The following is a 26,754-nucleotide window of genomic DNA, read 5'->3' as shown; positions in this document are numbered from 1 at the left end:
TGCTAAACATTTATGTTAAATTCAAATGGAAATATTGACCCTAAAAACATGACATTTTTAGGTAACAGTAAATTTTGGCTGAATAATCTTCTCTGGGAGAAAAAAATGAAGAAAATTCACAGCTGGACTTCAGAAACTAGCTTCACCAGACTTACACAAAAAATATATCAGAAACTGTATGATTTTTAATAAAATATAATAGCTATATAGTTATATTTATAAAACTATGTCACAATCTAATTGATCTTTAATATAAACAGTGATCCATCTAATACTGAAACAATAAGCATCATATTTCTTTTGGATGTTAAAGGACTAAGTTTTGAAAAAAAAAAAAGTTATTCTGTACAACCACTAGTAGGAAGACATGTATGATAAAAGGAAGAAAATTTCAAAAAGACTCTTAAAATACAAAGTAGGTAGCAGTACTAAGATAATTTAACTATTCTTGAGTACATTTTCATCTGGTTTCTGAATATAACCATTTGGCATCCTTACAAATATTACTACAGATCATTCCAGTCCTGTGCAGTTGAAGTACTTGGGGTAGTTTTTAAAATGATCTCACATATCAAGAGTTATTTTTACAAATATGTATACATGCATATTCTATCCTGATCTAGGGAAATTCCTTTGGTCTGTCATTGGATAGCAACATCCCCTAGGACTAATAAGTGTTTATGAAATAAATCATCTGTGTTCAATCATCATCAACATATAACTGTAATCTGACTGTAGTGAAATGGCAGCCTCCACTTTCAGCCAAGAGGACCACTTTGGAAGATAATCACTGATGAAACATTCTAGGTAGACTCAGCAGTGAGGGGAAATGATATAACACATCTGAGTCAGAAAGTATGACAAGTGAATATTTTTGAATACTGGAAAGCTAGGCTTATCTCACAGAGAACAACCCCACAACACTTGAACAAATTACCTTCCCATGAGGCCAAATACAGCATGAAATACAGTTTTAGAGTGAGGGTCTATGCCTATATTAAGAAATAACCACTTTATACCACATTTTCACTGTATATAGTTGACTTGAGAGGGGCATTATTAGGGCCATGGTTCATTTGAATTGGCGTAAACAATACACGGGTTCTACTGTCCTACAGCTTCCGTTCAGATGACTAAAGTCATGGGACTTTCAGCATAGCTAGCTGATGACAGTGCACACTATTTTGTCCCAAAATCCAATCCAAGCATGGGCATACCAATTAGATGGCAAGCACTTTAAAGGCAAAGGATCAGAAATTGTATAGTTCTTGGTATATAGTATGACATCAAAGAAACATTTTTGAATTAAAGTTACAGGTGTAATATCTTAGAGACGATTCATGCACTGCACAGGACTGCAGGATCCTGAGATCTCGTTCAGCTCTCAAATTCTATTCAACTTAATAAACACTGACTGTTCTGTTAAATGCAGAAATTGTACAAGATGCTGAGAACACCACATTCATGAAGTCACAGTCCCTGCTATCAAGAACTCACACAATTCCCTAATTCTTTGTGAGCCTGCTGTGATCACATTTTCTTCCAAAGAACCTGTAAGAAATACCTAGTGGATAGAAACTTGGAGTTTCACAGAACACAGTTCAACAATTTTCAAATGATGACTCAGGCCATACTGTATAATTCATGTTTTGTTTGCACAACTGAAAGTATTTCAGCACCCTCCAAAAATTCAACTTTAAGGAATTCTTTAACAAAGGCATCACATGTTAGGATTTAGGGCACAGATATGAAATACACATGCATCCTTGGGTAAATTATACGTTGGCCACGACCATTCCTTTACTCAAACGTTGCCCCTTGCTGACAATGCAGTTAAGGATTAAGTGCAAAATGTCAGCTCAAATAAATGAGCCAGAAAACCAACATATCACTTTTCTTTTCCACTAAATTAGGATCAAGAGAGCTGGAGAATATTTTGCCTAGAATGATACAAACATTCAGGTGCAAAAACTCCTATGCACCTTGCAAAAAATTACTTCTTTGACCTCTGGCTGTACAGAGACCTTAGTAATGCAAGCAAGGTTTTGAATGAGAGTGTATGGAGGCATTTTCACCACATTTGGTGACTTCAAAAGGTTTAAGACATGTTTTTGCATTTATTGCATATACTCATAAAACAAAGGTGAGAACTTTCAACTTATTAAGTCAAAGTCTATATACTGAAGTTTGCCTCTCAAAAATGTGTAACTTCTGCTTGCTTTCCACCCCCATGTTGCCATTATCTCAAAGGTGAAATTTTAGCATATGACTAAAAGGTCCTATAGCTGCAGCTTCATGATTCAGCATCTAACATCAATAATTCACAGTGAGATCATAGGCTCTCTGTGGAAGGTAGTGACATACTTGCCTTATGAAAGGAAGCTTAGGGCGTATTGAGAGTATTTTGAGTTTAGACGTGTGTGGATGTCCGACATTTGTCTCTTGGCTGGTGCGGTGCAGAAGGATCCTCCTTTGGGAAAAGCTCTCTGAGAAAGGTGAATCTGCAAGGCTAGGATACACACATGTGGTAACCAGCTCCTCGCGAACATGGTTTTCCAGAGTTACCCTCGGCAGGTGGGAAGGCTTTCTGCTTTGTGTGGAAAAGATTCCAACTTGGTTCCGTGCCATCGCCAAACACAAATGTGTTGATTTTTCTTTTTTGAGCTTCCAACCCTTGCAACCTTCCAAAAATAAATCAAACCAGCCATCAGGGCACCGAAATAATACTACTACTAATAAGCAGCTTTGCCTAGACTTACACAAACAACACTTCTGAGGTAAACTTTGCCCCAGAGGTCTGAAACACTCTTTTTATGTAACCTGCTTACTAATAATTACTAGACTTGGGTGCATTCGCCCTGGAAATACATTTTAATAGCAACCCCTAAAAACAAAGGACATGAAACTACCATAAAAAATGTGCACCAACTAGAAAAACACTTGGCAGCCTGCTCCGGCCTCAAGTGGAAGACACCCCCTCTCCCCCGCCGCGGCGAAGACCCCCCACCTTCCTACCCGCCACTCGAACAGGGCAAGAGTCTGCTCGCGACCCCGCCCTCCGCGATCCCAGCACCGCCCCCGCCCCCTAAACTCGCCTTCCGCCTGGCTCCACCCCCTTCCGCTCCTCTCCCCACGGTTCTAGGGGCTAGGGTCAAATTGTCGGCGCAGGCTTATTTGCATAACCCAATGGCTGTGTATATGCAAATAAGGCGGGTGGTGGTTGGCTGGAGGTTATCCGGATAACTCCGGCGAGCGGGGCCTTTGTCCTTCAGTGGCTGTGAGGCAGCTGCCGGTAGGGAGGCGAGGGGTGGCGGCGGGCGAGCGTGTGGGGCGGGAGTACCGGCTGGACGACGCTGAGGCGGCAGGCGCTGGAGGAGCCTGTGAGGGAGTGCAGAGAGCAGGCGCCCGAGCGCTCACAGTGGCAGGAGCAGCCGGCACGCCGCTCTCTCTCTGTGGGGGACCCGCAGTTGCAATATGACTTTGGAGGAATTCTCGGCTGGAGAGCAGAAGACTGAAAGGTAAGGCGGCCGGAGCCTCTCCCGGAACTCCTTCTCGCCCACTGCGCGCACCGCAGCGCGTCCCGGCTGTGCAAGGTTTGCCGGCGAGCGAGCGGCTGAAAGTTTGCAGAGGCACCTCCCGCCCGTCTCTCTTGGGAACCTTCCCAGAGGCGCCGGTGGACGGAAGGAGCGTGCCCCCTAACCCGGCCGAGCCCCTCTGGGCCTCGGCAAAGGGCAGAAGGCACCGTCCCTGCCCCTGCGGCTCCTGCGGCTGGCAGCCTGTGGCTGCGCCCAGCGCCAGGGACTGACTGGCAGCGCCCGCGGGGGAGGGTGGCGGGTGGCCCTGTCGGGGCTTTTCGCAGGCCTCCTGGCCTCTGGGCTTGCGAGGGGTCACGGGGGTGCGGGGTGCGGGTGACCGGGCCGGGGGAGGCTTGGCGTTTGCAGAAACCCAGCGGCGCGGCGGCGCACGGACTCGGGAGGAAGGGTCGCGGTGCCGGGTGAGGGGGCGGCGATGGCCCCGAAGGGACCTGGGCTGACGGGACCCCCTTTGCTCTCTTCGCGGATAGGATGGATAAGGTGGGCGATGCCCTCGAGGAAGTGCTCAGCAAAGCCCTGAGTCAGCGCACCATCACCGTCGGGGTGTACGAGGCGGCCAAGCTGCTCAACGTGTAAGTGGGGCCCTCTCGCGTCCCCCGTGGCACCCCTTCCCGCCCCAGCCCGGAGGCGACGTCGCGGAGAACCCCTCGCCCTGCCGCGCAGTTTCCTGAGGCTTCCCATCTGCCTCTCGGCCCCCTGCCCCGGAGGTGGGGTGCGGGGAGCGAGCAGGCCGGGGCGCGACCTCGGGGCCCTGGCGAGTGTTGTGGGCGTCTACGCAGACGGGTGGTGCCTCTGCGCTCACCCGCCCCTCCCGCTGCCTTCAGCGACCCCGATAACGTGGTGCTGTGTCTGCTGGCTGCGGACGAGGACGACGACAGGGATGTGGCTCTGCAGATCCACTTCACCCTGATCCAGGCGTTCTGCTGCGAGAACGACATCAACATCCTGCGCGTCAGCAACCCGGGCCGACTGGCCGAGCTGCTGCTCCTGGAGACGGACGCCAGCCCAGCCTCGAGCGAGGGCGCTGAGCAGCCCCCGGACCTGCACTGCGTCCTGGTGACGGTAAGCGAAAGGGGTCTGCAGGCCCGTCCGAGTTAAGAGTCCTGGAGGGAAGTGAGCCGAGGGTTGAGAGTCGCCTGACTGCGGATCTGCAGTGAGGGGGAGGGCTGGAGCGTGGCTGCCTTTGCACCATTAGAGCGTGGCTGGACTTTCAGCCGAGATGTGCTGGTTTCATCATCAGGATTTTCTCTGGTACAGAACATGTCTAAGCACGTTGGAGGCTGCCAGCAGCGGAAGAGATCCTTGTGAGTCAGCACTGTCAGCCCAGCTACTCCCTACCTACATCTGCACTACCTCCCGTGACTAATTCTTTAGTAGGGCAGATTAGATAAAGCCAAATAAATTCCTGGCTCACCCTCATTAAGGAGTCAGCTTCAGTCTCCACCACTCAAAGTTAAAAATAGAAATGGTGTAGGAGACAGACCTTATTAATTCCCTAGAAATACATTAAGAGGGTGGAGTGAGAATTTTTTCTTTGCAATTGTGCCTTTTTTAATGGACACTTTTTTTTCTGATAAAAGCCTTTGATAGGTAAATTACTTGTGTTTCCAAAGGTAAATTTGATAGCTTTGTCTTTTACAGTTCACTACCTTTTGGCTGGTCTAGTTAAGTGGCAGCCCAATCATTTTGCTACTCCGGAAAATTACTACTCTGTCTTTAGGGAGGATATCAGGTGGCAGCTCTTGTTAACTGTTACGCAGCTCTCATCTCATTGTACACAGAGCATGGAAATATGTCTCAGAGCTGTTTCACTCAGGTGTCTTACACAGGACAAACCTGTGAATGATACTGTCATGCAAAACTAAGTAAGTCTCATGCAACCATATGTATATGGTTCGGAGGGTTGCATGTGTTCATCCTTTCAGAGTATGGGTTAGTGGAGAATTACCCTTAATGATTCTGCAGGAAACCAGCTACCTAGAAGAAAGTTTATTTTTTATGGTTGTAACTAGTCTCTGTCACACAGCCAAAGTAAAGAATGTTCAAGAGGAAGTTGTCTTCCTCTTGACATGAGTGTCATTATTAGCAGATGCTGATTTTTTTAAATAGTAAATTTATTTTTCTCATTTCGTTTCCAGAATCCACATTCATCACAGTGGAAGGATCCTGCCCTAAGTCAACTTATTTGTTTTTGCCGGGAAAGTCGCTACATGGATCAGTGGGTTCCAGTGATTAATCTCCCTGAACGGTGATGGCATCTGAATGAAAATAACTGAACCAAATTGCACTGAAGTTTTGAAATACCTTTGTAGTTACTCAAGCAGTTACTCCCTACACTGATGCAAGGATTACAGAAACTGATGTCAAGGGGCTGAGTGAGTTCAACTACATGTTCTGGGGGCCAGAGCAAGATGACTCTGCAGATGGAAAGAGGTGAAAATGAAGAAGGAAGGTGTGTTGCAACAAATACAAGTCAAAAGGAACAAAAAATTACAAAGAACCATGCAGGAAGGAAAACAAACTATGTATTAATTTAGGATGGTTGAGTTACATTTACATAAACCAAATGTGCTTTGTTAAAGTTCAAATGTGCTGCAGTAGTTTGGGTATTTTTGGTTTATATGCCCTCAAGTAAAAGAAAAGCAGAAAGGGTTAATCATATTTTAAAACCATATTTTATTGTATTTTGATGAGATGTTAAATTCTCAAAAGTTTTATTATAAATTGTACTAAGTTATTTTATGACATGAAAAGTTATTTATGCTATAAATTTTTTGAAACACAATACCTACAATAAACTGGTATGGAATAATTGCATCATTTCTTAATGTGTGCTTTTGTTTCTTTTAACTTGGAATGTATCTTAAATTTTTTTATATGGAAAAATTAAAAGCCCTTCTGAAATCATGTATCTACAGTATATGTGTCTATCTCTCTATATAGGTAGAGACCTGCATGTGTCATGTATCTATTTTTTCCACTTTTATGCATTTGGGCTGGACATGGCATAATTTTATTTCTTAGTCTTTATTTAAACAGACATCTTACTGGTGCCTTACTCTACACTATGTCCAAAGTCCAAAAGCCAAAGCTCATTTAAGAAGCGTTGGGGTTGCAGTTCGGGAAAGAAGTGTTTGAGATTTCACTTGCAACATTGGAATAATTACCATGCAGTGACATTAATGTCATAGTAAGAATATATGCAGAATGCTAAGGAAGCAAAAGTGACCAAAGTTACCTGCAAGAGCAGGTCATTTTACATGGTCTTTGAACTCAGGTTTCACTTCCCCAGCTAGAGAGGAAAAGGATGTTGCTGGCAGTGACCCTGGTTTGTGCAAAGGCAGGTTCCCTGAAAGACCCACCCTGGTTCAGGGAACAAAGGGTGATTCTGTGTGCCTCTGGGGTGGAAGAGAAGGGAGAGATAAGGCGAAAAAAGGGGGTGGGGATTAGGCCCAGACTCTGAAGGGCATTAGGGCTTCCTTCTGTAAACTCTGGGGATTCGGCAGAGGCCTTCACAAGGGGAGTGACGTGATCAGTGTTCTGGGAAGATAACTTCAGGACCCATGAAAGAGAGATTACTGGGATAAGAGGCTGGAGGTGACGCCAATCAGGAAGTGACTGGACCAGGCCAAGGCTGTGCAGTTTGCAGACCATGTTTAAGGAACAAACAGGGAAGTGGCCTGGTAAAGAATTCCCGTGCCCCTCTTCTCTCTAGAGCTGTATGTCTTCCAGCTGCACGTTTCCGCTGTGGTTTCAAGGGGTCTGGTTGGATTCGATGAGAGAAATGGAAGAAAAGAGCAAAAATGAAAGGCTTTAGCAGAACAATCCCCTCTTAGTTGGAACAGTCACTTGATAATTAACTGTAACAATCTCCTCTAGGTATATAGCCAAAGAAAGCAAAAAATGCCTACTGAGGAGAAGCCTAACATAGATTTTTTTTTTTCTTTCTTTTTTTTTGGCCTAATTGGCAAATGGCACCCCTCCCCCACGGCTCCCCCCACCATGTGTCTCCCATCCTTGTCATGACTACAGGTCATTAGGAAAAGATAGAAGTCAGGAGAGAAAACCAAACCAACTGATAGTAAGTAATACAAAGCTCCAAGTTTCTGTGTTACGAATAACACAGGCCCAAGAAGCACTTCACCTCACAGTTAAGTTTCTGTTTTTCCACATCTGCCAGAAATGTGGGTTGTTAGGCCTTAAGCTCATTGTATTTTATTCAAGCTGGTGCCTGATCCAAAACATAACCGGTACTTAACCTTTGTTTTACCAAAAGATGGGAGAGCAGTGGGTTTTGAATAGAATGTTCTTACCTTCTTAAGTAAGGATTTTCAATCCTCTTCTACAGTTGCTTGACTGAAAACCCTTGCAAAACTGAGTGAATTAAGCCAAGAACACAGAGAAGAAAGCAGCCATATTGCTAGGTGTGAAGATCATCATTAGTTCTTCTGCATCTCCTTCCCTCAGCTATAAAATGGAGGTAAATGACCCAGAATATCACTCTACAAAATGTCTTTGGCGATTCTACAATTGTCTTCTGCAAAACTATAAAACTAAAGCTAAGGGCTAATGTCTGGTTCATAATGGTAGCCCAGGATTTAGCACACTTCTCAGCAAGCGGTAGGCATTGAATTAATACTTGTTGGTTCAATGAATGAGAAGTAATGAATGCAAATGAGCTGGCACGTGATGGGTGCTCAGTTACAGTCTATCCCTAAAATGCAGGCGAAGGCAGTCGGGTTTCTCTGATGCTTTAAAACGCAATATAAATCTATTAATTTTGAGAAAGGAGTTTCAAACCTTTCTTCTATATTCATAGTTCCTAGAGATGGAAAGCGGTAGTATCCATTCTTCAGATTGTTTTGTTTCAGGAAGAGACCAATAATTAATGCAAAAGTGTTATCTGGGGTTTTAAGTTGTAACTTTTGCTTTTCTTTCCTGACTGAATATAACACAAAGTTAACATGGCATTGAAAAACCCAACCGTGAAGCAGTTAATTGTAAACAAGTGTGCAATTACCTGGGCAACTTCTACCTCTAATTGATGTTAATATTCTTCAGTCATTGCCTTAAATGCTACTAAGCCTACTTCTTGCAAGTAGGTGGAAATGTTACAACAAGAACAAAAATCCCTTCATCTACCTAAGGTGTGCTGTATTTGGAAAATACCTACTTTTCCACCGGCAACTTCACCCCAGGGTTGTAAATACCCTTGCCTCCTCCTTTTACAATTAACCAAGGCCTTAGTAAGTTAAACTTCTATAATAAAAGGACTCATGAAGATAACTAATCTCCTGTGATACATATATTACTTCCCAATTAAATAAAAAAAGCGTTCTTTCTAGGAAAGAGCATTTGTATACTATCAACTGGAAACATTTCCAAAGCATCTTTTGTGATGCTTTATTGTAACCCTTGTGAAATCCTTGGTTTCCTCAATTTTCAACTATGTAAGTTAAATTTTATTCTTTTCCATGTGGTAAAGGCTGCAAGCAGTGAGATGTGTTTCTTTCAAATGAACCAAACTCTCAGTGGCATGATTTAACATGGGGCCATCATCCCTCAAATGGAATTGAACCTTTTTTCTTTCTTTTTAACAATCCTTAGGAAAACACAAGAAACTCTGTGAAAAGATCATATTCATGAAAACCACCAAGAAATATTTAGTGAGTGCTTATTATGAGCAAAGAGCTATGCTGGTTGTATTGAAGTGTGCAAAAATCAATCAATCAATCAATCAGGCAAGTTCTCTGGCCTCAGGGAGCCCCAAGCAATGAGACATGGACATCAGTAGATATAATCCAAAGCAAAAAATGCCCAGTAACAGATGAAAGGCCCAGTGAACTACTAATGGGAGTTCAAATCTTAGAAATCTCTGGAGGGCATAGGGGATGGCATAGTAAGGAAAGGTAGGAAGCTCTTTGATCAGAAGTGAGCATTGTATTTTGCAAACCACAGAAATTACTTAATTGATTGACAATTGAATATAATTCTGCTAGGAGCTATAGAGATTACATAAGATGTAGCCAATGGGAGCATTTGTCCTTAAGTTTATAATCAAATAAGAAATCAAGATCAGCACATTTATTCCTTTAACACTATTTATTGAAAGTGTGTCCCTGGCACTGTGTTAGGTCCTGGGGCTACAAAAGTGGAAAAGCAAGGTCTCTGCCTTTAGTGGAAACGCCTGACATATGCGATATGGAGTGGTAAGTGGTGAAGTGTTATATTCGAGGCGTAAGAGTTCCTGGGGGACAGGAAGCTTTGCCAGATCAGTGAAACTTGAAGGATGAAGAGCTCTGCCAGGGGACAGTGAAGAACATTTGTTCCAGAAGGGGAGGACTGCGGTTCTGAAAGTGCGAATTCAAGGCATGTTTGAGGCTAGCTTTGGAGGGCTATATATATATATATACCATAACACACATAGGGTCTATTACATGCTGAGCAGTGTTCTAAGTTCTTGATGGTAACACATTAAGATTCACAATAACTCTGTGGAAGTAGGTACTATTGCTGCCATTTGGAAGCCAAAGAGTTGGACACACAGAGAGAGAAGTTTGCCTCCAGTCATACTGTTAGTAAGTAGCAACTCCAGGATGCAAATTGAGGCAATCTGGCTCCAGGAACCATATTTTCCAATGATAGGTGATGAAGTGGGAAGGGTGGTAGGAACGAGACCAGGAAGGGTCCTACAAGTCACCCTTTTTAAAATTAGGTGATAGAAAATCATTTAGGGGCTCCTGCCCGGCTCAGTTGGTAGAGCATGTGACTCTTGATCTTGGGGTCATGAGTTTGAGCCCCATATTGGGTACAGAGATTACTTACTAAAATGATTTTTAAACCCATTTAAAAATAACCATTAACACTGAGGGAAGAGACAGAGTGCTATCACTAGTGTGAGAGGCAGGGAAAAGATGCTATGGCTCACAAAGTCCTAATGCAAAAACTCAGCTAAGAAAAACTTGGCTTGCTGAGAGGAGGCTCCTCTCTTAGACAAAGATTTCCTGTTTGCTACAGACCTCACCCCTCCCACTTGTCAACTCAAGCCTGCTGGACTCATTTAGGCTTCCCTTGGTAATCCTTTTAAGTATGTGGGGGCCACCCTTCACCCCCAACAATTCACATCTCTCAGTCTGGGGCTCAGAATTTTCCTGTGTAAAGGGAGGTGTTTGCACTATCAGAATTTCTCAATTGTTCTCATACTAATAAAGACCTACAGTGGTCTGTTTAAAAATTCAGCTTCAAGACCCTTCCTGGGGGCTTCAGATTAAGTGGGAGCTGAGATACGGCTCAGAATTTATTTTTTAACAAGCACCTCAGGTAATTCTTATCCGGGAAGTTTGAGAAGCACTCTTGGCCTTCTTCCAGGTGAATTTCAGCAGACTGATTCTACCAATTTGGCGGGGAGAGGAGGAGGAGAAGCTCACCTTTGAACAGTTTCCAGCCTCCCTGATGCGGCTGGCCAGGAGCTGAAAAACGCACATTTCTCTGCAAAGGCTGAATTATTTTCAGGGAAGAGCTATAACCAGAAATACTTGCTACCTGTGGACAGAGTAAGAATTTACCAGTTTACTACGGTGTTTATTGCACAAGTTACAATGACTCCAAGAGGCAGAAAGAGTCCACACACAGAACGGCTCTCAGCACGCTGCCTTGAAATGGCTGACCAACAGACCTGTTTGTTAGATGCTGGGCACAGTGCTGAGCCCTTTGAGTGAGACAAGGAAGAACTCAAACCGCATGATCAAAACAACCCGAGTACGGCTCAGTGTCAGGCACAAGATAGGAGTTTGGGAAGTGAATTGAAATCATATTTTTCTTCTATCAATTAGCACTTTCAGGCTTAGAGCATGCTTTCACATTTATTAATTTGATTCCTTGCTAAAGCAACGGAGGCTTAGAGAGGTCCAGAGACACCTCCAGAGTCACAGGGCAAGGAAGAAAAAGAATAGAGAGTTTTACTGTGAATTCAGTCTTCTGTATCCTGGAGCTGTCTCTCAAAGAGGCCAACCAAGACAGCAGAGGTTAGACTGGGGGAGGGTGAAACTAATTGGATCTCATCACTTACTTATCCAATAAGTGGGACAGAGCCTCAGGAAAACAAAAGGAGACAGAAACCAGGAGGGAATTCTAAGAATTGTTCTCTTTCATCTTGGAACTTCATCTTGGGAAAAGTGATCTGTATGTTCCTAAGGCGCTTTTAGGCTAACACATTTTTTTTACAATTAAGTGTCTGAGAAAGAACTTACTATGCACAGAAATAGCAAACTTTCTTAGTTTTGCCACTTAACACCGGATTATGTCACCCTATTACAATTGTATTACAATCATCAAAATAATCATTTCACAAGAAATGGCTCACCTGGAGAAGAGCCTTCTGATTTCAGGTCGCCTCTTGGTCTGTTACAGACTCAGCTGGCAAAAATAAAGACCAAAGAGTGTAGTAGTTAAGACCATGGGCTTTTATAGCCAGAAAGATCTGGGCTTGGATCTTTGATCCTCATTAGAACTTTGGAAAGTTAGTGTAACTTCTCTAAGTCTCAGTTATTTCTCCCACAAAATGAAAACAAACAAGGCATATTTCCTTGGTTTGTCCTGAGGATTAAAGGAATTGTGTGTAGAAAACACTTAGGTCGGTTCCTGGAAGTACTGGCTATATGTAACCTAAAGATAATTATATCTCCCATGAGTCATTTTCTATGTATTCATGCTATGTATGTATTCTATGTAATTATTCTGTATTTGTAAACTAGAGGGTGATCCAAAGAAAAAGGAAAAGCCCCCAGTAAGCCAGATAGGCCCACAGAAAGGAATATGGACAGATACCATCCAATTAGATTATGTTCATTTCGAGTAAGCTAGTCTCTCCACCATTTCTATTAACTTAGTTTGGTTCTTTATTGCTCATTTGAAGTATCAGAACATTTTCTGTTCAAAATCAAAGGTTGAGCGCCCACCGTATGCCGAGCACTGTGCTAAAACTTGCTATGTAAACGTGATTATGATGCAGTTTCTACCTGCAGTCGAGTATAGGAAGCTGACACGTTTTCAAGTCAGTGTGGTGTCTGAGCAAGTCTGGGCATGTGCTCTGTGTGTGTGTGTGTGTGTGTAGGGTAGTGGTGGTGGTGAGGAAGCCTTCCAGGGAAGAGAGACTTGACCTGAATTTTGGAGCGTGATTAGGAACTAGTCAGAGGAGAAAGGTGTGGCACACGAGGGACTCCTGTCTGTGGTATTTACTAGAGGATTAAGTGTTAAGGAAGGGAGTAGAGAAAGGCCGCGGAGAAGGTAGACAGAGATCAGGTCATACTCTTAACCTGCCTTTCTAGAGAGCATGGACTTTGTCCTGCAAGCATGGAGAGAACTCGGGGTGGGGGGGGGGGTTTAGGTAGAAAAGTAAAGTGGTTAAATTGGAGTGTTCTATGACCCCGTCTTCTGAGATGGGTTCAGCGGGTCAGGCCACAGCATGCCGGAAGGGATTGGAAGGCTATATCACATAGGGAGACAGCTATTGTTGTCATCTGTCCAACCCCCTCTCCATCTTCCTTCTGTGAATCTTCCTTCTTATTAGCACTCTCCACCTCAGCCTCAAGGGTAGATTTATAATACAGGCCTAGCCAATCCTCTTGGCTATGGTGACTGGTTTTGGGATACATATGTGACTTCAGCTGAGTCAATCAGAAAATGTCCTGAGACATTTCCCCTAGAGTAAAGACTCTCTTTTTAGTGTTGGCAAGCTGATGGATGTGTCTATGATTGCTAGCAGCAGGCTTGCCTCATGGAGAATAAGGCTACTCAAGAGGAAAGGTCAGAGATGAAACCTGAAAGCAGAGCTCCTGGATCCAGCCATACCTGAAGAGAGGCCCATGGATTTTCAGTAACATGACTTTACAAGTTTCATTTGTGACTAAGAGTATTATGAGCCACAGAGCCCGAAAGATTTCTAGGATGTGAGATTTGGGGGGTCTACACTAGGATAGTCCTAAGTAAACTGAGATAGTTGCTCACCTTAATGCCAGAGAAAGCCACATAGGTTAGAGTCTAGACAGGATGCTTTTACAGTAGTTTAGCCAAGGGATGATATGGGCCCAAATTCATAGTTGATGAGGAAAATCAGGGATGGATTTGAGAAGTATTTTGGAAATGAAACGCCTAAGAATGGATGATCAAATGTAAGGAATGAGGGGGGACTCTTGAATGTCTCTTAGGTTTCCAGCTATGGCAATTTAGTGATGATAGTGCTAGCAATTAAATTTGAGGCAGGGAAAAGGGTTTCAACACATTATGTTCCAAGTCCTTGTGCGCTATTGAAATGTCCTATAGGATAGGTAAGTCTGATGCTTGGACAAAAGATCAGCCAGATGTATAGATTTGGGAATCTTTAGCCTATGATAGCAGTCATAATGGATGGACTCCCCAAGAAGAATGGGTAAAGCGGAAAGAGCTGCAGTGGGCTAAAGATTAAAACTTGGGATCAAGGGTGGGATTTTAGGGGATTGACATATGAAAAGGATCCCGAGGAGGGAAAAAGTTGATATCACAGAAGCAAGTGATGCAGAATTGTGAGTTTATGAAAAAGAATGATTCAGGCAGGGGTCCTTGAAGCAGAAACTGAAATGCTTCATTGAGTTTGGAAATTGGGAGTTTATGGCCATTTTAGTGGGTGAAATCTCTTCCATTACAGCGGTGAGAATAAACGCCCTCTAGTTTTTTATTTTAGCCATTCTGCTGGGTATGACATGATATCTTGTTTTAATTTTGATTTGTGTTTCCCCAATGGTAATAAACGCAAGATTGCAGCCAATGAGAAGATGGGAGGTGAGGCAGAGAAGACAAGGAAAGGTGGTCACTCTTTGGAAAATTTTAATGAGGGAGAGAAGGGTCTTAGGGAAGAGTTGGAGGATTTGGACTTGAACCAGAGATTGCTTCTCAACCTGTCCTTCCCTCCCCACCCCCAACCTGTCCATTTGATGGAAGATATCTGGACAGTTGTAACAGAGACATTTGAGTGTGGGAAGGTAGTAAATTTAAGAATTCAGGCCAAATGGCTTCAGCATTTTGTGTGCTTGATGGTGAAGGCAGAATTGTTTGCCTGGTGGGAAAGAGATAAATGGGCAAGGTGTTGAGAAGGGTGATACTAGTTCAGAATGAAGGAGGAATTGGACAGATCAAATGATGAAATTGTGAGACACTTCTGGGGACTCAGCAGAGATTAGAAACACCACTGCCAGTTCTCTCCACTAGTTTATTTTCCTTGTTCATTCTAATTATCTTTATGAAAGCAAAGGTTATGGCAGGACCCTGCTTAAAAACCTCTACCAACTCCTTCCCCTTGCCTGTATAATCAGTACAAACTCTTTGACTTGAGCCTAACTTCCTTCCCTGCCTCATCAACATTCTCCTCTCCATATTCCTGCCACAAAGATCTGTGTTGTTCTGATACTCTAGACTCCTTAAGAACCTAGTGCATTTGTGTGCCCTTTTTTCTCTGCTGACAACATCCTGTCCCTGTTCATTACTAACAAACTCCTACTCAGCCTTCAATACCCAATTGATATGTTGTCTCCTCTGTGAGAACTTTTTTGACTTACAGCCAACCTCTTGATCTCTTTTAAAAATTGAATTTAATTTTAATTCCAGTGTAGTTAATATGCAGTGTTATATTAGTTTCAATTATGCAATATACTGATTCAACAATTCCATACATCACCTGGTGCTTATCACAAGTTGACTCTTTAATCCCTGTCACCTATTTCACCTAACCCCCAACCAACCCACCTCAGGTAACCATCAGTTTGTTCTCTGTAGTTAAGAGTCTCTTTCTTCATTTGGCTCTTTCTTGTTTTTCCATTTGTTCATTTGTTTTGACTTAGTTTTTACCTTTGAAATCATATGGTATTTGTCATTTGGCTTATTTTGCTTAGCATAATACCCTCTAGATCTATCCATGTTGTCAAATGGAAAGATTTCTTCTCCTTCCCCTCCCCCTCCCCCTTCTCCCCCTGCTCCCCCTCCTTCTCCCCCTTCTTCTTTTTTGAGAGGAGGTGGGCAGAGGGAGAGAGAGAGAGAGAGAGAGAGAGAATCTAAAGCAGGGGTCAATATCCTAACTCAGAGATTACAATCTGAACTGAAATGAAGAGTTAGACACTTAACCAACTGGACCACCCAGGTGCCCCAGGGTTCCATTCTTTTTTAAGGCTGAATAATATTCCATTGTATATTGATGCCACTTTTTCTTTCTTTATCCAGTCATCTATTGATGGACACTTGGGCTACTTCCATAATTTGGCTATCATGAATAATGCTGCTGTAAACACAGTGGTGCATATATCCCTTTCAATTATTGTTTTTGTATGTTTTGGGTAAATATCCAGTAGTATTACTACTGGATCATAGGTTTGGTCTGTTTTTAACTTTTTGAGGAACCTCCATACAATCTTCCACGGTGGCTGCACCAGTTTTCATTCCCACCAGCAGTGTACGAGGGTTCCTTTTTTCTCCACATCTTTGCCCACATATGTTGTTTCTTGTGTTTTTTATTTTAGCCATTCTGCTGGGTATGACATGATATCTTGTTTTAATTTTGATTTGTGTTTCCCCAATGGTAAGTGATATCGAACATCTTTTCATGTGTCTGTTGGCCATCTGGATGTCTTTTGTGGAGAACAGTCTGTTTATTTCTTCTGCCCATTTTTAAACTAGATTCTTTGTTTTGGGGGTGTTGATCTATTTAAGTTCTTCATATGTTTTGGATACTAACCTTTTATCTGATTAGTCATTTCAAGTATCTTCTCCCATTCAATATGTTGCCCTTTAATTTTGTTGATTGTTTCCCTTGCTGTGTGGAAGCCTTTTATTGTGATGTAGTCCCAATATTTTATTTTTGCTCTTATTTCCCTTGCCTCAGAAGACATATCTAGAAAAATCCTGCTATGGCCAATGTCAGAGAAATTACTGCCTGTGCTCTCTTGTAGGATTTTTATGGTTTCAGGTCTCACATTTAGGTCTTTAATCCATTTTGAAATTATTTTTGTGTATGGTGTAAGAAAGTGATCATGTACATTTTGCATGTAGCTGACCAGTTTCCCCAACAGCATTTGTTGATGAGACTGTCTTTTTCCATTGCATATTCTTTCCTGCTTCACCAAAGATTAATTGACCATGTAACTGTGGGGGGGGTTTTTTGGGTTTTTTATTCTGTTCTATTGATATATGTATCTATTTTTGTGCCAGCACCATACTGATTTGATTACTACAGTTTGTAATACAATGTAAAGCCCAGAATTTTGAAGTCTCTAGCTTTGCTTTCCTTTTTCAAAATTGCCTTGGCTATTCAGGGTCTTTTATAGTTCCGTATACATTTTAGGATTGTTTTAGCTCTGTGAAAAATGCTCTTGGTATTTTGATAGGGGTTACATTAAATATGTGTATTGCTTTGGATAGTATAGACATTTTATTTAGTATTCTTCCAATCCATGAGCATTGAATATCTTTCTATGTGTGTGATCTTCAATTTCTTTCATCAGTATTTTATACTTTTCAGAGTACAAGTTTTTCACCTCTTTGGTTAAGTTTATCCCTAGGTATTTTATTGTTTTTGTTGCAATTATAATTGGATTGTTTTATTAATTTCTTTCTTCTGCTTCATTATTACTGCATAGAAATGCCACAGATTTCTGCACATTGATTTTGTATGTAGCAATTTTACTGAATTCCTTTATCAGTTCTAGTAGTTTTTTGATAGCACCTTTAAGGTTTTCTCTCTTTTTTTTTTTTAATTTTTTTAAAAAAAGATTTTATTTATTTATTTGAAAGAGAGCACAAGCAGGGGAGAGAGAGAAGCAGGCTCCCTGCTAGGAGGCTTGATCCCAGAACCCTGGGGTGATGACCCGAGCTGAAGGCGGACAGGACACTCAACTTACTAAGCCACCAAGTGCCCCTAGGGTTTTTAATATATAGCATCATGTCATCTGGAAATAAGAAAAGTTTTACTTCTTCCTTACTGATCTGGATGCCTTTTATTTCTTTTTGTCTGATTGTGGTGTCTAGGAATTCCGGTACTATGCTGAACAAAAGTGGTGAAATTGGACATTCTTGTCTTTTTCCTGATCTTAGAGGGAGAGCTCTCACTTTCCCCATTGAGTATGGTGTTTGCTGTGGGTTTTTCATATATGGCCTTTATTATATTGAGGTATGTTCCCTCTAAACCCACTTTGTAGAGGGCTTTGATCATGAATGGATGTTTACTTTGTCAAATGCTTGTTTTGTATCTATTAAAATTATCATATGGTTTTTATCTTTTCTCTTATTGATGAAATATATGGCATTGATTATTTTGCAAATATTGAACCACCCTTGAAACCTAGAAATAAATCCCAGTCGATCATGGTGAATGATATTTTTTAATGTAATGTTGGGTTTGATTTGCTAGTATTTTTGTTAAGGATCTTTGCATCTATGATCATCAGAGATACTGGTCTGTAGTTCTCTTTATCTGTGGTGTCTTTGTCTGGTTTTGGTGTAACTGGCCTCATAGAATGCATTTGGATGTTTTCCTTCTATTTTTTGGAATAGTTTGGGAAGAATAGGTATTAACTCATCCTTAAATATTTGGTAGAATTCACCTGTGAACCATCTGGTCCTGAACTTTTGTTTCTGGGTAGTTTTTTGACTACTGATTACTGACAACTGGTGTGTTCTAACTTTCTGTTTCTTTCTGCTTCTGTTTTGGGAGGTTATGTTTCTAAGAATTTATCCATTTCTTTTAGGTTGTCTAATATGTTGGCATATAGTTTTTCATAATATTCTCTTAACAATTGTTTGTATTTCTGTGGTGTTGGTTGTTATTTTTCCTCTTTCACTTGCGATTTTCTTCCTGACTTTTAAAAGAAGGAGGAATTTTATTGCCTGCCAGAACAAAACTTAGTAGTTCCTTAAGAATTAACATATAATGTATTATTTGCCCCAGGAGTACAGGTCTGTGAATCATTGGCTTACATACTTTACAGCACTCAGCATAGCACACACCCTCCCCAATGTTCATAACCCAGCCACACTATCCCTGACCCCCTAGCCCCCAGCAACCCTAAGTTAGTTTTGTGAGAATAAGAGTCTTTTATGGTTTGTCTCTCTCCTGATCCCATCTTGTTTCATTTCTTGTTTCATTTTTTCCCTCCCTACCCTCTACAACCCCCTGCCCTGCCTCCTCATATCAGAGAGATCATATGATAATTATTTTTCTCTGATTGACTTATTTCATTTAGCATAATACCCTCTAGTTCCATCCACATCATTGCAAATGGCAAGATTTCATTTCTTTTGATGGCTGCATAGTATTCCAATATATGTGTGTGTGTGTGTGTGTGTGTATATATATATATATCACATCTTCTTTATCCATTCATCTGTTGATGGACATCTTGGTTCTTTCCATAGTTTGGCTATTGTGAACATTAAAAAAGTGCTCAACATCACTCCGCAACAGGGAAATACAAGTCACAACCACAGTGAGGTACCACCTCACACCAGTCAGAACAGCTAAAATTAATAAGTCAGAAAACTACAGATGTTGGCAAGGATGTGGAGAATGGAGAACCCTCCTACACTGTTGGTGGGAATGCAAGCTGGTGTAGCCACTCTGGAGAACAGTATGGAGGTTCCTCAAAAAGTTGAAAATAGAGCTACTCTACAACCCAGCAATTGCACTACTGGGTACTTACCTTGTTCCCTTTGCTGTGCAAAAGCTTTTGATCTTGATGAAGTTCCAATAGTTCATTTTTTGCCCTTGTATCCCTTGCTTTTGGTGATGTTTTAGGAAGAAGTTACTGTGGATGAGGTGAAAGAGGTTGCTGCTTGTATTCTCCTCAAGGATTTTGATGGATTCCTGTCTCACATTGAGGTCTTTCATCCATGTGGAGTCTATTTTTGTGTGTGGTGTAAGGAAATGATCCAGTTTCATTCTTTTTCATGTGGCTGTCCAATTTTCCCAACACCATTGGTTGAAGAGATTGTCTTTTTTCCATTGGACATTCTTTCCTGCTTTGTCGAAGATTAGTTGACCATAGAGTTGAGGGTCCCTTTCTGGGCTCTCTATTTTGTTCCATTGGTCTATGTGTCTGTTTTTGTGCCAGTACCATACTCTCTTGATGATGACAGCTTTGTAATAAAGTTTGAAGTCTGTGATTGTGATGCCACCAACTTTGTCTTTCTTCTTCAACATTCCTCTGGTGATTTGGGGTCTTTTCTGGTTCCATGTAAATTTTAGGATTATTTGTTCCATTTCATTGAAAATAATTGATGGTATTTTGATAGGGATTGCATTAAATGTATAGATTGCTTTTGGTAGCATAGACATTTTCACAATATTTGTTCTTCCAATCCATGAGCATGGAACGTTTTTCCATTTCTTTGTGTCTTCCTCAACTTCTTTCATGAGTACTTTATAGTTTTCTGAGTACAGATACTTTGCCTCTTTGGCTAGGTTTTTTCCTAGGTATCTTATGGTTTTGGGTGCAATTGTAAATGGGATCGATTCCTTAATTTTTCTTTCTTCTGTCTTGCTGTTAGTGTATAGAAATGCTACTGATTTCTGTGCATTGATTTTATTTCCTGACACTTTCCTGAATTCCTGAATTCCTGTATGAGTTCTAGCAGTTTTGGAATGGAGTGTTTTGGGTTTTCCACATAAAGTATCATATCAGCAATGAGTGAGAGTTTGACTTCTTCTTTGCCGATTTGGATGCCTTTTATTTCCTTCTGTTGTCTGACTCCTGAGGCTAGGACTTCTAGTACTATGTTGAATGACAGTGGAGATAGTGGACATCCTTGCCATGTTCCTGACCTTAGGGAGAAAGCTCTCGGTTTTTCCCCATTGAGAATGATATTCACTGTGGGATTTTCATGGGTGGCTTTGATGATATTAAGGTTACCCTCTATTCCTACACTGTGAAGAGTTTTGATCAAGAAAGGATGTTGAACTTTGTCAAATGCTTTTCAGCATCTACTGAGAGTATCATATGGTTCTTGTTCTTTCTTTTCTTTCTTTTTTTTCTAAAGATTTTATTTATTTATTTGACAGACAGAGATCACAAGTAGGCAGAGAGGCAGGCAGAGAGAGAGGAAGGGGAAGCAGGCTCCCTGCTCAGCAGAGAGCCTGGGTTCTTTCTTTTCTTAATATATTGTATCACATTGATTGATTTGTGGATGTTGAACCAACCATGCAGCCCAGGAATAAATCCCACTTGGTCATAGTGAATAATTCTTTTAATGTACTTTTGGATCCTATTGCTAGTATTTTGGTGAGAATTTTTGCATCTGTGTTCATCCAGGATATTAGTCTGTAAGTCTCCTTTTTGATGGGGTCTGTGTCTGGTTTTGGGATCAAGGTAATGCTGGCCTCATTAAATGAGTTTGGAAGTTTTCCTTCCATTTCTATTTTTTGGAACACTTCAGGATAATAGGTATTAATTCTTTGTTAAATGTTTGTTTGGTAGAATTCCCCTGGGAAGCCATCTGGCCCTGGGCTCTTGTTTGTTGGGAGATTTTTGATGGCTGCTTCAATCTCCTTACTGGTTATGGGTGTGTTCAGGTTTTCTATTTTTTCCTGGTTCCGTTTTGGTATTTTATATGTCTCTAGGAATGCATCTGTTTCTTCCAGATTGTCAAATTTGCTGGCATATAGATGCTCATAATATGTTCTTATAATTGTTTGTATTTCTTTGATGTTGGTTGTGATGTCTCCTCTTTCACTCATGACTTTATTTATTTGGGTCCTTTCTCTTTTCTTTTTGATAGGTCTGGCCAGGGATTTATCAATTTTATTAATTCTTTGAAAGAACTTGCTTTTAGTTTTGTTGATTTGTTGTACTGTTCTTTGATTTCTATTTCATTGATTTCTGCTCTGATCTTTATTATTTCTCTTCTTCTGCTGGGTTTATTCTTTCTTTGCTGTTCTTTCTCTAGCTCCTTTAGGTGTAGGGTTAGGTTGCATACTTGAGACCTTTCTTGTTTCTTGAGGAAGGCTGGTATTGCTATATACTTTCCTCTCAAGACTACCTTTGCTGTATCCCAAAGATTTTGAACAGTTGTATTTTCATTTTCATTTGTTTCCATAAATTTTTTCAATTCTTTAATTTTGTGGTCAACCCATTCCTTTTTTTTTTTTTTTTTTTTTAGATTTTATCTATTTATTTGACAGACAGAGATCACAAGTAGGCAGAAAGGCAGGCAGAGAGAGGGGGAAGCAGGCTCCCCACTGAGCAGGGAGCCCGACATGGTACTTGATCTCAGGACCCTGAGATCATGATCTGAGCCGAAAGTAGAGGCTTTAACCCACTGAGCCACCCAGGTGCCCCCATTCATTCTTTAGTAGGATGCTCTTTAGTTTCCATGTATTTGAGTTCTTTCCAACTTTCCTCTTGTGATTGAGTTCTAGTTTCAAAGCATTGTGGTCTGAAAATATGCTGGGAATGATTCGTCTTTTGGTACCAGTTGAGACCTGAGTTGTGACCCAGGATGTGATCTATTCTGGAGAATGTTCCAGGTGTGCTAGGGAAGAATGTGTATTCTGTTATTTTGGGACAGGATGTTATAAATATATCTGTGATGTCTGTCTGGTCCAGTGTGTCATTTAAAGCCTTTATTTCCTTGTTGATCTTTTCCTTAGATGATCTGTCTATTTCAGTAAGGGGAGTGTTAAAGTCCCCTACTATTATTGTATTGTTGCTGATGTGTCTCTTTGATTTTGTTATTAATTGGTTTAACTGGCTGCTCCCATGTTAGGGGCATAGATATTTAAATTGTTAGATTTTCTTGTTGGACAGACCCCTTAAGTATGATATAGTGTCCTTCCTCATCCCTTATTATAGTCTTTGGTTTAAAATCTAATTTATCTGATATAAGGATTGCCACCCCAGCTTTCTTTTGATGTCCATTAGCATGGTAAATTGTTTTCTATTCCCTCACTTTAAATCTGGAAGTGTCTTTGGGTCTCAAATTAGTTTCTTGTAGATAGCATTTTGATGGTTTTTTTTTTTTTAATCCATTCTGATACCCTGTGTCTTCTGATTGGGGCATTTAGCCCATTTACATTCAGGGTAGCTATTGAAAGATATGAATTAATGCCATTGTCTTGCCTGTAAGGTGATTGTTACTGTATACTGTCTCTGTTCCTTTCTGGTCTGTTACTTTAGGGCTCTCTCTTTGCTTAGAGGACCACTTGTAATATTTCCTTAAGTCTGGTTTGGTGTTTGCAAATTCTTTTAATTTTTATTTGTCCTGGAAGCTTTTTAATTCTCTTTCTGTTTTCAATGACAACCTAGCTGGATATAGTATTCTTGGTTGCTTATTTTTCTCATTTAGTGCTCTGAATATATCATGCCAATCTTTTCTGGCCTGCCCGGTCTCTGTGGTTAGGTCTGCTGACAATCTAGTATTTCTGTCATTGTATGTTACAGACCTTTAGTCCCAAGCTATTTCAGGATTTTCTTTTTGTCACTGAGACTTGTAAGTTTTACTATTAGATGATGGGGTGTGGACCTACTTTTGTTGTTTTTGAGGGGGATTCTCTGTGCCTCCTGGATTTTGATGCTTGCTCCCTTCACCAAATTAGGGAAATTCTCTATTATAACTTGCTCCAATATACCTTCTGGCCCGCTCTCTCTTTCTTCTTCTTCTGGGATCCCAAGTATTCTAATATTCTTTCATCATATGGTATCACTTATTTAAAATTCTCTCCTCGTGGTCCAGTAGTTGTTTGTCTCTCTTTTTCTCAGCTTCTTTATTCTCCATCATTTGGTCTTCTATATCACTAATTCTCTCTTCTGCATCATTTATCCTAGCAGTAAAAGACTCCATTTTTATTGCACCTCATTAATAGCTTTTTAAGTTTCAACTTGGTTAGATTTTAGTTCCTTTATTTCTCCAGAAAGGGATTTTATTTCTCCAGAAAGAGGTTCTCTAATATATTCCATGGTTTTTTCGAGCCCAGCTAGCCCCATGATGATTGTCAGTCTGAACTCTAGTTCTCACATATTACTATGTCCATATTGATTAGGTCCCTAGCCGCTGGTACTGCCTCTTGTTCTTTTTTATTGTGGCGAGTTTTTCTGCCTTGTCATTTTATCAAGATAAGAATAGATAAATGAGGGGCACCTGGGTGGCTCAGTGGGTTAAGCCTCTGCCTTCGGCTCAGGTCATGATCCCAGGGTCCTGGGATCGAGCCCCACATCGGGCTCTCTGCTCTGCAGGGAGCCTGCTTCCTCCTCTCCCTCTGCTTGCCTCTCTGCCTACTTGTGATCTCTGTCAGATAAATAAAAAAAAATCTTAAAAAAAAAAAAGAATAGATAAATGAGAGAACAAAATACTAAATGGATAGCAATGACCTCAGAAAATATACACTAACCAAATCAGAAGAGTCTCAAAACTGGAGAGTTGGGAGAGGAGAAATGGGGGGAAAAAGAAAAAAAATTATATATGTATATTAGACTGGTGAATAGAACAGAGCCACACACTTAATTTTGGGTGTCTTTTGGTCCGTTAGAAGAAACTAACTCCCTAAATTTTAAAGAAAGAAAAACTTATATACACAAAAATAAGGGTAAACACAATGAAAGGATGGAATATGACTATAAAGATGAAAATTTAAAAAGATTCTAAAGAAGGAATTGATAAGAAGATTGAAAAAAGGAAAGAATGTGATCAGGCTGGAGACTAGAGCAAAGCCATGTGCTAGATTTAGAGTATATTTTGATCTATTAGAAGAAATTGTATCCCAGAATTTTGAAGGAAAAAAAACCCCTATATGTATATAAAAAGTAAGGTTAAATAAAATGAAGGGATAAAATATGACTATAACAATGAACATGTAAAAAGAAAAGGTATTGATAAAATAGTTTAAAATGTTAAAATAGGAAAGAGGAAAAATTTAAAAAATAGAATAAAAAAATAAAATTTTAAAAATTTAACTTTGAAAGACTAAGGGATTATGGGGGAAAAGCCATGAATTCTATGTGTTGCTTTCTCCTAGCTCTGGAGTTCCGCAGTTATCTTTGATCAGTGACCTTGGTCTTGGCTGGATGTTCTTGCTGATCTTCTGGGGGAGGGGCCTGTTGCAGTGATTCTCAATTGTCTTTGCCTGAAGAATTGCACCACACTTGCCAGGGGTCAGTCTAAGTAATCTCAGGTTCGCTCTCAGTAGCCTTTGTTCCTTTAATGCTTTCTGTACAGCTTTGGAGGATGGGAATGAAGATGGAAGCCTCTCAATCTCCAGTCCTGTAGGAGCCAAGAGCTGAGGGCCCCACTCCTCCATGCACCATTAGAGAAAAGCAGTCAATCACTCCCATCTCCCTGGTCTTGACTGAGCATTTCTATCTCTGGCACATGGCCCCATTTGGAGTCTCTAAACCCAGCGGATTCCTGAAGCGCACTCCCATGCCACTCCTCCCGGAGGAGGAAGGAGGGGGTCTCCCTGGATCATGGTCTCTGCTCAAAGACCAGGGGTCCAACTGTGCCTTGGATCATGGTTTAAGGTAACCCAGAGCTGAGAGCCCACTCCTTGGCTCCATCTCTACAGCTGGCTTCCCTGCTCCAATACCTGGGAGCTCTGCCACACTCAGACATCCCTGGTCTTTTTGTGACCTGGTGGTTTCTGAGGCCACACTCTCCCGTTGAGGGCTCCACCCCCTGTTTAGCCTCTGGAGCGATGTCCCTCAGTGGAGCAGACTTCTTAAAGTTCTGATTCTGTGCTCTGCTGCTCTACTGATTGCCAGGAGCCAGCCCCTCCCTCTGCGGTCTATCTTCCCATTACTTCAGGTTCACTTCACATGTCCTACATTCTGGAAGGTGGTTGATTTCCTGTTCCTAGAATTGCTGCTTTTCTTTTTGAGTTCCTGTTGAGTTTATAGGTGTTCAGAATGGTTTGATAACTATCTAGCTGAACTCCTGGATCCTGATGATATTTTGGTTTCCTGCTCCTCTGCCATCTTCTCACTTGTGTTGTTGTTGTTATTGTTTTGCCCTTTCACTTTTTTATGAGTCTGTCTAGAGGTTTATTCATTTTGTTAATCTTTTCAAAGAAATAGCTCCTGGTTTCATTGATCCTTTTGTTGTTGTTGTTGTTGCTACTTTGTTTTGTTTTAGTTTCTATATCATTTATTTCTGCTCTAAATTTTATTTCCTTCCTTCCTTTTGGGTTTTGTTTTTCTTTTTCTAGTTCCTTTAGGTGTAAGGTTAAGGTGTTTTGAGATTTTCCTTCCTTCTTGAGGTAGGTCTGTGTTGCTATAAACTTCCCTCTTGGAACCACTTTTGCTTCATCACAAGGGTTTTAGACCATTGTTCTCATTTTCATTTGTTTCCATGTATTTTTTGATTTCTTCTTTTATCTCTTCATTGACTTATTTATGTTTAGTAGGATGTTATTTAACTTCCATGTATTCGTGGTCTCCAGATTTTTTCTTGTGGTTGATTTCTAGTTTCATAGCAGTGTGGTCAGAAAAGATGCATGGTATGGCTTTGATCTTTTTGAATTTGCTGAGGCTTGTTTTGTGTAATGTAATCTATTCTGGAGAATGTTCCATATACACTTGAAAAGAATATGTATTCTACGGTTTTATGGTGAGTGTTCTGAATATATCTGTTAAATCCATCACCCTCTGTGTCACTCAAAGCCACTGTTGCCTTGTTGATTTTCTGTTTTGATTATCTGTCCATTGATCTCAGTGTGGTTTACTGTTGTAAAGTCCTTTACTGTTGTTGTATTATTGAGTAGTTCCTTTATGTTTGTTATGAGCTGCTTTATGTATTTGGGTGCTCCCATGTCGGGTGCATAAATGTTTACAATTGTTGTTATCATTTTTTTAAAGGTTTATTTATTTTAGAGAAAGAGAGCATGAGCAGATGTGGGGGCAGAAGAAGAGGGAGAGGGAGAGAATCCTAAACAGACTCCTTGCTGAGCACAGAGCCTGACACAGGGCTCAATCTCACAACCCCAAGATCATGATGTGAGCCAAAATCAAGAGTTGAATGCTCAACCATCTGAGCCACCCAAGTGCCCCAATTGTTATATCTTCTTGTTGGCTTGTCCCCTTTATGATATTTATAGTGTCCTTCTTTGTCCCTTTTTACAGACTTTGTTTTAGTCTATTTTGTCCAATGTAAGTATTGCTAT

The 26,754-nt window shown here is 41.0% G+C and overlaps 1 protein-coding gene and 1 long non-coding RNA gene across 2 annotated transcripts; one reads left to right on the top strand and one right to left on the bottom strand.

Moving 5' to 3' along the window:
* Positions 1-3,253: 3,253 nt before the first annotated feature.
* GADD45A (growth arrest and DNA damage inducible alpha) lies at positions 3,254-6,415 on the top strand. Its single transcript, XM_032302502.1, has 4 exons — positions 3,254-3,518; positions 4,064-4,165; positions 4,418-4,655; positions 5,732-6,415. The coding sequence occupies exons 1-4, from the start codon at positions 3,475-3,477 to the stop codon at positions 5,843-5,845; spliced, it is 498 nt and encodes a 165-aa protein (XP_032158393.1). The 5' UTR covers positions 3,254-3,474; the 3' UTR covers positions 5,846-6,415.
* Positions 6,416-6,434: 19 nt separating this feature from the next.
* On the bottom strand, positions 6,435-12,027 carry LOC116567447. The gene is made up of 4 exons (XR_004276222.1): positions 11,956-12,027; positions 11,021-11,135; positions 7,907-8,060; positions 6,435-7,355 (listed from the first exon to the last, which is right to left on the bottom strand). It is a non-coding gene; the product is annotated as an uncharacterized LOC116567447 (long non-coding RNA).
* Positions 12,028-26,754: the final 14,727 nt, after the last annotated feature.

The sequence above is a fragment of the Mustela erminea genome, chromosome 10, assembly GCF_009829155.1.
Source record: "Mustela erminea isolate mMusErm1 chromosome 10, mMusErm1.Pri, whole genome shotgun sequence".
Lineage (NCBI taxonomy): Eukaryota > Metazoa > Chordata > Mammalia > Carnivora > Mustelidae > Mustela > Mustela erminea.
Note: the sequence above shows the minus strand (reverse complement) of the source record. Positions and strands in the feature narration are given on the sequence as shown.